The sequence below is a fragment of the Coregonus lavaretus genome, assembly GCF_964263955.1.
Source record: "Coregonus lavaretus genome assembly, contig: HAP1_SCAFFOLD_2620, whole genome shotgun sequence".
NCBI lineage: Eukaryota > Metazoa > Chordata > Actinopteri > Salmoniformes > Salmonidae > Coregonus > Coregonus lavaretus.
Window position 1 is genome coordinate 51,023 of NW_028158724.1, and position 10,724 is coordinate 61,746.

General features: G+C 47.1%; 1 protein-coding gene across 3 annotated transcripts in view; it reads left to right on the forward strand.

Annotated features, from left to right (window-relative positions):
* LOC311123660 (vasorin-like) overlaps positions 1-7,553 on the forward strand; it is a 43,456-nt gene extending 35,903 nt beyond the window's left edge. For all 3 annotated transcript variants that reach the window (XM_084197902.1, XM_084197904.1, XM_084197903.1), the window contains one exon: positions 2,900-7,553. In XM_084197902.1, coding sequence (XP_084054028.1) covers positions 2,935-5,013 — 2,079 coding nt within the window. In that variant the 5' untranslated portion in view covers positions 2,900-2,934 and the 3' untranslated portion in view covers positions 5,014-7,553. The remainder of the gene's footprint in view (positions 1-2,899) is intronic.
* Positions 7,554-10,724: the final 3,171 nt, after the last annotated feature.

Below are 10,724 nucleotides of genomic sequence, written 5' to 3' on the forward strand. Positions count from 1 at the left end.
ACCTTCCTCATGATCATTGATGCCCCACGAGGTGAGATCTTGCATGGAGCCCAGACCGAGGGTGATTGACCGTCATCTTGAACTTCTTACATTTTCTAATAATTGCACCAACAGTTGTTGCCTTCTCACCAAGCTGCTTGCCTATTGTCCTGTAGCCCATCCCAGCCTTGTGCAGGTCTACAATTTTATCCCTGATGTCCTTACACAGCTCTCTGGTCTTGGCCATTGTGGAGAGGTTGGAGTCTGTTTGATTGAGTGTGTGGACAGGTGTCTTTTATACAGGTAACGAGTTCAAACAGGTGCAGTTAATACAGGTAATGAGTGGAGAACAGGAGGGCTTCTTAAAGAAAAACTAACAGGTCAGTGAGAGCCGGAATTCTTACTGGTTGGTAGGTGATCAAATACTTATGTCATGCAATACAATGCAAATGAATTACTTAAAAATCATACAATGTGATTTTCTGAATTTTTGTTTTAGATTCCGTCTCTCACAGTTGAAGTGTACCTATGATAGAAATTACAGACCTCTACATGCTTTGTAAGTAGGAAAACCTGCAAAATCGGCAGTGTATCAAATACTTGTTCTCCCCACTGTATGTGATCTTACAGGTGTTCTGTCTCGGGCCTGAAGAGGCTGGGTCTCAGGTGAATCCGGGGTGTAAATTACTTGACATGCCCATCTGACACTATCCTCCCTTTGGATACAAAAGCGCCTCTCTCAGCATCTCTGAGTTTCCACTGTATTTCACAGACGTGTTTAGTAAGGAGCGTTGGCCGTAGTTTCGAGTAATGACAACATTCGAATGTTAGGTTATTTATACTGAGCGTTTTGGTCAGGAAAGCAGCTCAAGGATATCGATAAGGACCCAAGTTTAGAGCACTGCAAGCTAAATCACACACAGATGCATGCACACATGCACTATATCGTATATCACGTACTTACAGTCACAAAACAGAGACTTGGTACAGTTATGAAACTGGAGAAATGAGAGGGAAACTTGTCAACCCTCCACATCAAATCAAATGTTATTCGTCACAGTTAACAGTAGGTATAAAAGGTGCAGTGAAATGCTAACACGCTAGCTCCCTCAACAATGCAGTACAATATCGATATCAATAATAATAAAAAAGTTGAATTGAAAATAATAAGTCAGAGGAAGGTAGTATCCATAGTAATAAAACGGATCTAATAAGATATACAGTATAGATTATGAATGTGCAATGATCAAGTATAACTGTGTTAAAAAATATAAAGTGGGTAGTGTCTTGGTCCGCAGTTGAATCAAAGTATAAAATAGAACAGCAGTGTTGACTGTGTGTGTGTGTGTGTGTGTGTGTGTGGTTGTGTGCAAGGGTTGGACGTGTGGAGAGTCAGTGAAAGAGTCTCTAAGGTGCAGGTGGTCTCTAAGATGCAGGTCTGAGCAGGTAAACAGCTAGGGTTAGTTGTTCAACAGTCTGATGGCCTGGTGGTAGAAGCTGTCTCGGAGCCTGCTGGTCCGAGACCTGATGCTCCGATACCATTTGCCAGATGGTAACAGTCCGTGGCTCGGGTGACTGGAGTTCTTGACGGTCTTCCTGGCCTTCCTCAGACATCGTAATCTGAACAATTTGTGTGTGCGTGTGTCTGTAACATGGTTTCACAGGCTAAAGAGTTTGTCGTAAACATGGAGAAAATTGTTAAATGTGCTTCCCGTTCAACCACAGTGCCTGGAGAACTGTAAATGGTAGTGGGTAGGCTGTCCAGACCCTGAGACAGACACACAGACACAGAGAGAGAGAGAGAGAGACAGATAGAGAGAGAGAGAGAGAGAGAACACAGAGACACACATAAATGTGTTTACCAGTCCACAGCACCAAGTACTACCAGGACCTTTCGCAAGGTTTATGTTAATGAAGCAGCTACTGAACCTGCTACAACAGTAACTAACCATCTGCTCTAGAAAAACACCTCAGAAAGGAAAACAACATCCATGAACCACATCCATTGTTCCGTGTCTGATGCAATACTATCAAGTTCAAGTCACCTTGGTCAGAGTGTGGCTACATTAGATAGATGGAGAGTAGCAAAGGGAACTTTCTTTCCCCTGAGTCTAGTGGAAAATTACTCAAGGTCACTGCCGTACCACGGCCCATTGTTTGAAGAGCCCTGTGTCAAGTGACCACGTCTTTGATCCTTCATGTGTGCCCAGTCAAGATTACGATAATAATCCCACATATTGTAATAACCACATTAAAAAAATTGAAACTAATACATCATAAAGATCTATACAGATTTGTGCAGCATTATACAGATCTGAAGGGTAGTTATTGTACAGAAATGCTGTATATCTCAATATAGCACTTCTACACCTCTATGTCCTATACTTCTAGGTTGTCTCTATGTTCTACACCTCTAGGTTGTCTCTATGTCCTATATTTATAGGTTGTCTCTATGTTCTACACCTCTAGGTTGTCTCTATGTCCTATATTTCTAGGTTGTCTCTATGTCCTATATTTCTAGGTTGTCTCTATGTTCTACACATCTAGGTTGTCTCTATGTCCTATTTTCTAGGTTGTCTCTATGTCCTATACTTCTAGGTTGTCTCTATGTCCTATATTTCTAGGTTATCTATGTCCTACACCTCTAGGTTGTCTCTATGTCCTATATTTCTAGGTTGTCTCTATGTCCTATATTTCTAGGTTGTCTCTATGTTCTACACATCTAAGTTGTCTCTATGTTCTACACGTCTAGGTTACCTTTCTTTCACGTGTACTTCACAGTTTCCAGCAAGACATGACAAAGATATGACTTGACTGTTTTTATCAGTGCGTACTCTGTCTGTGTATTCTATCACTCAGTGGCCCTGTGTTTCAAGTATCTCTTTCTATAGCTGACCTTGTCCTTGATCTGTCGTTTCAGGCTGAAAGAGGAGAGAGAGTGACTCCAGCGGCACCATGAAGACCTTCTTCCTCCTTCCGCTGACACCCTTCCTCCTTTTCCTCTTGCTTCGGCTACCCGGCAGGACTCTGGCCAGCGACTGTCCCCAGGACTGCTCCTGCTCCACCCCAGAATCCATCTTCTGTTTCCAGCGCCGCTCCGCCACCATGCCCCACGGTGTCCCGGCACCCACCAAGAACCTCTACCTCTTCGCCAACGGCATCGAGACCCTGGCGGAGGAGGACTTCGTGGGGATGGAGAGCCTGGAGATGCTGGATCTGAGTCAGAACAAACTCACCAAACTGCTCGACCGGGTGTTTGAGCCTCTGACTTCCCTGAGGAACTTGGACCTCTCAGCCAACCAGATCACCCATCTGTCAGAGGAGAGCTTTGCGGGCATGGCCCTGCTCGAGAGGCTGTACCTCTACAGCAACCACATCCAGACTATTCACCCCGCCGCCTTCCAAGGCCTGGAGCAGCTGCTGGAGCTCAAGCTGCAGGGCAACCAGCTCACCTCGCTCCCTGCCCTAGCCATGCCTAGGCTGCTGCTGCTGGACCTCCGCTTCAACACCCTCCCATCCCCGGGGTCAGCCGACCTCCAGATGCCCAACCTGGAGTCTCTGAAGCTGGCCGGCCTGGGCCTCAAAAGCCTGGACGAGGACCTGATGGCCAGCCTGGGGAACCTCCATGAGCTGGACATCTCCGGCAACCAGTTAGGCTCCTTCCCCCTGGCGCTGAGGGAGGCCCGGGGCCTGATCCACCTGAGCCTGGCCGGGAACCCCATGGGCCCACTGACACTGGAGGACCTGCAGAACTTGGGCGAGCTCCAGGAGCTGGACATCAGCAACTTGAGTCTGCAGGGCTTGCCTGACGGGTTTGCACAGCTTTTCCCTCACCTGACTAAGCTGACGGTGGCCGAGAACCCCTTCAACTGCCTGTGCACCCTGGCCTGGTTTCCCGGGTGGCTCAGGAACCAGGGGGTGACACTGGGCAGGACGGAGGAGACCCGCTGCCACTTCCCTCCCCTCAACGCTGGGAAGGTGCTGGAGAGGCTGGAGCACAGGGAGTTTGGCTGCCCCACCACCACTACTGTCACCGCTAGCACAGTCAGAACCAGCACCACCATGCCCCCTCCGGTCACCACCCTGCCCAGCACCACCCCAGCCATCCCTGCACCCGGGCCCAGTGAGGAGGACACCTCAACTGGGACAGACAGCCAGCCCCTGCCCCCCGTCCGTGCCTCTCCCAGCAGCAGCAGCCAAGACCAAGAGGTGGACTTCTTCTGCCCCTCCCAGACCTGCTTGAACGGGGGCACCTGTCGGCTGGACAGGCAAGGCCACCTGGAGTGCACCTGCCCTCGTGGCTTCTACGGCACCTATTGCGAGAACCGCCATTACCCCCACCCTCCTCCCGATCAGGATCACAATGACAACAACAACGACATTTCCGCGGCAACCGTCACCGCCGACGCCCCCGACATCAGCTCGCGCCTGGTGACCAGCTCCTCCATCCTGCTGGACCTGCACCGCTACATCGAGGCACGGCCCTACATCCGCGGCATCCGTCTAACCTACCGCAACCTGTCGGGGCCCGACCGGCGTCCCATGCAGCTCAGCGTGCCCGCTTCCTACCCGGAGTACACCCTGAGGGGGCTGAGGCCCAACTCCACCTACACGGTGTGCGCCAGCCCACTGGGCGACCTCAACGGTGGGGACAGCGTCTGCACGGAGGCCCACACAACGGCCCAGCAGCACACTGCCACGGGGAGGCAGGTGGAGGACAAGAGGCTGACCACCATGCTGCTGCCGGCTCTGGCCATCCTGCTGCTCCTAGTCCTGGTGGCAGCCGCCGTGGGGGTGGTGTGCTACATAAGGAAGAAACGGGCCAAGGGGCAAATGGATCTGGACTGTGAGCCAGCCCAGCTGGAGCTGGAGGGAGTCAAGGCTGGTTTGGACATTGGAGGGGGAATGTCCCAAAAGCAGCCGGAGCCGGCTGTGGTTCAAAATGGCGGCCTGGAGTACGAGGTGCTGCTAATACAGGATCATTGCATGGCGAACAACAACATGGCTCTCTCTCATAAGCCCTCTTATTTCTGACGCCTATCTCTGTTGCTACTCAGACCTAGAGGGTAAGACTATGTTCCTCTAGCTACTCCTTCCCTAACGAACTAGACACCAGCTTGAGTTGTTGGTGACAGTGGAGGAGAAAGAGAGAGGACCGGCCAGCCACGTGTCAGCAATTGAGAAACTGAACAAATATTTCACTTACCATGCTATGTAATGTTTGTGCAGACATTAAAATAAGGGAGCTTTTAAAAAAGTGCCTTTATTCTTATTTACACCCCTCCTGCTTTGTTTCTGCAATCACATTGCTGGACTGGTGCCCCGCGGCTCGCTACTGAACACACCCACTCTCCACAGCAGGTCAAAGGTCAAGTGAGGCTGGGCCAGGCAGAGAGACACCATCGGCTGGAGCCAAGGGTCAAAGTGACCTAATCCCTGCTGTGTGTACTCTAAAAAGGGGTCTGCACTGAAATGGGGGTGTATTGCTGTGCCCCCCTTGTGATGACTGAACTATGTAAAAACAGAATAAGCAATTATTTTGCTACGTAGCACCTCAGCACTACCCCAGTGGTGCTTGCTGTGAATGACATCAGAGTCACCAAATGAAGATAACTTTTTTCAGTAATTGAAAAGCAAGGTGCCTGACGTTTACCATGCTTTGTTTAGGCTCTATTGCTTAGTGAAGTTGTCATTTTTTTGTTGTGTTTGTAAATGTTTTTATACTCTTGCTGTTGTTGTTTTTCTGTACATACGTGACTGTTACCACCCTTCCATCCCCCCCTAACTGCTTGTGATTTATCGGACAGACAAAACCCCAGATTAAAATCTTTGAAGATTAAAACTCGTTTGTACCAGCGATGTCAATCAAAGGCTTTACCCTACGAATGTCAGACAGTCTAAGTAGCTGTAAGTCTGGGCAGACTTTGAAACTAAATCCCCTCTCCATTCTCTGGCCCTCAACCCCATCTCCCCTACACAAAACTCACTGATGAACAAGATTACAAGAATTACAAAGGGAAGCAGTTGGCTGAAACCCTAACATTTGTTTCTGTGCTGCAGCGAACTTCAAACATCCCCCGAGCCTGCCTCAGTTAAAGAGAAGAAGGGGAAAAAAGAAACACTTACTTTCCAAAGGCTTTATTTATTGTTTATGTCCCCAAGAGGGAACACAGTTATTTCAATAAACCGCAATTCACAAGAACGCACTTGCTAGCCTAGCGTAGTCTAGCTTAGCCTAGCCTCAGAGATAGATGCTTGTGGATTTCCCTCAGGCAGAATTAGTCTCTACGGTGCTTTGTTGTGCACCATTAACCGGTCTTTGGCAAAAGAGGGTCCCACGTCTTGCTCACTTGCAGCCAAGCAGACTATGAAAAGTCCAAGCGTAGCGCATAGTTTGAAGGTTTTATATAGGCTCTGTCTGGGACAAGGGACATTGAGGACTTGTATTTGGAAAAAAGCTGTACACCAAACTAGAATATGCTGAAACACCAGTGTTGAGATTCAAATCTCTGAATGTGAAAACAGTCTAAGTAACTTTTATGTGTCTGCCGCTAACCTGCCGGCCCTCATGAGGATCTCAGTGCCTACTACAGTATGAAGATCTCTGTCGGAAAACAGCTCAGTGATAATGTGGCAACATGTCCCGTCTTGTGCACAGAGAGGCAGACATCAAGTCACTCTCATGCTTCAGTAGTACTGTATCCCCCACTAAACACACACACACAAACACACAGAGATACATACACATACACACAGCGCACACACACATGCCCACCTACTCCGTCCACTACATTTAAAGAGATTCTCCAGTACTTTTGTATAGTTTTTAGCCAGTAGTTCCGAAAGTAGCATTCACGAGACAAAAGTGGTCCCTGCGCACTACGTCGCATATGTGCAGATATGTGCCACACTTAATTTCTCTTTCTCGCTCTGCTGTGTGTGCATCTTGCTAGCTGTCGCTCAAATTGCAAGGGGCTGAAGCTCATTGGCTAGAACTTGAATTGCTAGGGGGCTGGCCCATGTGGGGGAAAATGTAGGGAAAATGGCGCAGCACAGCTTCGAGAAAAAGTTCATTTTAAACTAGGGATTAAATGGCTAATTGAGGTAAGACAGTAATTCTGCGAATAGAGTATGCATGTATGAACTACACATTGACACATCCAGACCAAAACGGGAGGTTAAAAATATACTTAGTAGTCACCAAAGTTCCGGAGCATGTCTTTAAAAGTATTAAAACCTCATGAAATGGGCATGGCAAGGCAAGGGGTCCCTCTTCTAACATGCTTAGTGACCAGGCAGGGTACATGATGACAATTATTTTAGTGAAAACAACACAGGAGATTAAGATTGGGAAGGCAGGAAGGGTTGGTGGATGCTGTATACCACTAAATCTTATACAATCTTAACAAATACTTAGGACTCAATATTTAACACTTATAATTAAATCTGTTTAAACTGTGTAAAACTACCAAAACAACCTAACTGGAATACTTGGTTTTACAATACAAAAAACATTGAAAATATCCAGAAATATTTTCAATATTATTCCTATTTTTCCCTGTTTATTTTGGGAAGCTTTTCGTTGTTATTGTTTGTCTCTTTCCATTTCCTTTTGAATTAAGTGAACATATTTTTATGAGTGAAAAAGTTAAAATAAATAACAATAAAAATGGAAAACAAACAGTTGAGGTTTCGTCTGTTTTCTTCTTCTAAGTCAGGGCACTCCAACCCTGTTCCTGGAAAGCTACCGTCCAGTATGTTTTAACTCCAACCGTGTTCCTGGAGAGCTACCGCCCAGTTTGTTTAAACTCCAACACTGTTCCTGGAAAGCTACTGCCCAGTATGTTTTAACTCCAACCCTGTTCCTGGAAAGCTACCGTCCAGTATGTTTTAACTCCAACCCTGTTCCTGGAGAGCTACTGTCCTGTAGGTTATTAACTCAAACCCTGTTCCTGGAGAGCTACCGTCCTGTAGGTTTTCACTCCAACCCCAGTTCTAACTAACTTGGTTCAGTTTATCAACCAGCTAATCATTAAAATCAGGTGTGGTAGATTAGGGTAGCTCTCCAGGAACAGGGTTTGAGTTAATAACCTACAGGACGGTAGCTCTCCAGGAACAGGGTTGGAGAGCCCTGTTCTAAGATGTCTGTTTTTCTCTGTCTAAGTAGAACATTTGACTGGCAGTGGAGCAACAGATTAAGTCTACCATCAACTTCACCTCCTTCATTCAGCCATCACTCCGGGAAACGAGGGAAGAAGGGGCCAGCAGAAGAGAGGGAGGCATGATTGAGCCGGTTATTAAACCTGTCAGGATGTCACGTCTGGCAGCCAGTTTGCAAAGTCCCTGACCCTGAGCTAATGGGGTAGCATTGTTTGTTAGCGTACATAATATATTAACCGCTGACCACACACGAGTTTACAGGTAAAGGCTTGGCAGGGGCTGACTGTATGTAGACACACGGCTTGGCAGGGGCTGACTGTATGTAGACACACGGCTTGGCAGGGGCTGACTGTATGTAGACACACGGCTTGGCTCAGCTACAGCCGTCCAGCTGCTAGCTGTTGTGCTCAGTCCCAGCACTAACAACACAAACAAAGAAAACAGCTCCACTGCTATCATGAAGGCCCCTATTATTTCAATTTGTTCTGAGCGAAAACATCCAAGTATACCCAACCAGTAACCAGTAACACACACCCTGCAGGTTAAGCCACTGTTTTTCAAACTTTTTCTTCTTCTCTTGTCTCTCGCCGTCTCTCAGTCTCTCTCTCTCTCCCTCCCCCTCTCTGTCACCTCATATGTTTTGCTAACTTTTAGCACTCATAGTATATAGTTGGAAAATAGATACAGAATTCTGCCTCACAGAGTTAACCCAGGTTCAACTGGAGTCTGAAACAATCATGTAGGTGACAGTGACAGCCAGTACCTGAGACTGCTAAAGAGGACCCTGTGTGGATATGAGACAAAGAACATAAGAAAGGGAGAGAGAGACCGGGAAAGAAAAAGAGAGAGGGAGAGAGAGAGAAAGAAAGAGATAGAAACAGAGAGAGAGAGCGAGAGATATAGATATATACATAGAGAGAGAGAAACACAGGGAGAGCATGTCTGTTTCTCTCTTTTCCTTCTGTAAAACAGGCCTCTTTTCTTTCCCTTGGCTTTAACAGAGACCTGGCCTCTGGCGAGGGGCCAACCCCGACGCTGCTGAAGCTGCATGCGCCACTCAAAGGAGCCATTGTAGCAGTGAAAGAGGCCTTTTTCAAATTATCATCCAGAAAAATTCCACACAAAATTATTGCTGAGTAAATATTGTTTCACTTTTTTTATTTGACTTGTTTTTTGTTTCAGCTTTTATTCCAAAACCAGGGCTGGGAGTGAGTCTGCCAAGGACAATGTGTTAAAACACGGGTCGTTGTGTGGCTCCGAAATACACACTCTCTCTCTCTCTCTCTCTGATGTGAGAGCTGAAGGGTGGTGTACTACTGTACAGCTGGCAGTAAGTACAGCTGGCAGTAAGTGAGCCCTGTGCGTTCCCTCTAGTGCCAAAGCCAACGGCTGGATCAAAGGGCATGAGAGGGCAGCGGATGCCCGCCTGAAAGTGAGGGATGACAGGAGAGGAAAGAGGAGAGGAGAGGAGAGGGAAGGAGAGGAGCCTAGGGGGGAAGCTTTGGTTTGGTTTTATATTCTTTTCACGTCAATAAATTGTGGCGAACACATGCAGTCCATTTCACATGCTGTTCAGATGTGGTACATTATATTTATGGTAAAAGCAGGGTAAAGGCTGTGTATATATGGGTGTAAGGGAGTTAAGCTGAGACTAGGGGGCAGGAACCAGAGGACACCATGAGTAAGGAAAACCAGAAGCTGAACTACAGCAAAGTATAGGATGACAGAATCCAAAGAGAGAGAGATAAAACAGTGAGATAAAAAGAAAGAGATAAAAAGATGGAGAGAGAAATGGAGAGAGAGAGCCGGAGAGAGAGATGGAGGGAGAGATGGAGGGAGAGAAGGGGGAAGCTGTGTAAAATAATTATAAGGGTGCATGCAGGGCCACGTGCAGTGAAATCCCACGACTCTGCAGAGACGAGTTGCTGAATTGTTCACTGAGAGGGCTGGTGGGTGTGGGGGTGCGTTCAACAGAGCTGGCTTCCAAAAGTGAGCCTGGAATTAAAGAGCATGCATCTAATCTGAACAGCCTGTCATTCTGGAACGCACCACAAATGTGGTTCTCATTTTATAGGAATGAGAGGGGGGGAACGATAATTTTATTAATTCCGAAAAAAAGAGGGGGGTAAATCTGGCATTAATGAAATAGGGAGGTGGTTGGGAGAAAAACACGTGTGTGTGTGTGCGTGTGTGTGTTTGTAATAGGATGCTTGGTCCACTGATAACAACAGTTTGACTGATCTGATGAATCGATAGCGATTCCAGAGACGAGATGAGCTCAATTAGACTCTTTGGCCAAGGAAAATAAGACCTGATCCCCGATTGGTTCTCTAAGTGACCAATGACCACGTGTTATTACAGCTGTTTCTGGTGTTGTTAGTCTATCTGACTTGTGTGAAAAAGTATGTATCCTATGGGAGATGTCCTTGAGATATTAAGGCTACTTGAGGCTTTTGTTTGACTTTGGATGGAATATGGAGAGAGGATGATAGCCTGTTGCTTTGTAAGGTCTTCTGAGAAACTTGTTCTGTATGGAGGAGTCAGGAGACTGTCTCTGTGTTGACTTTTCAGAGCTGTTGTAGACT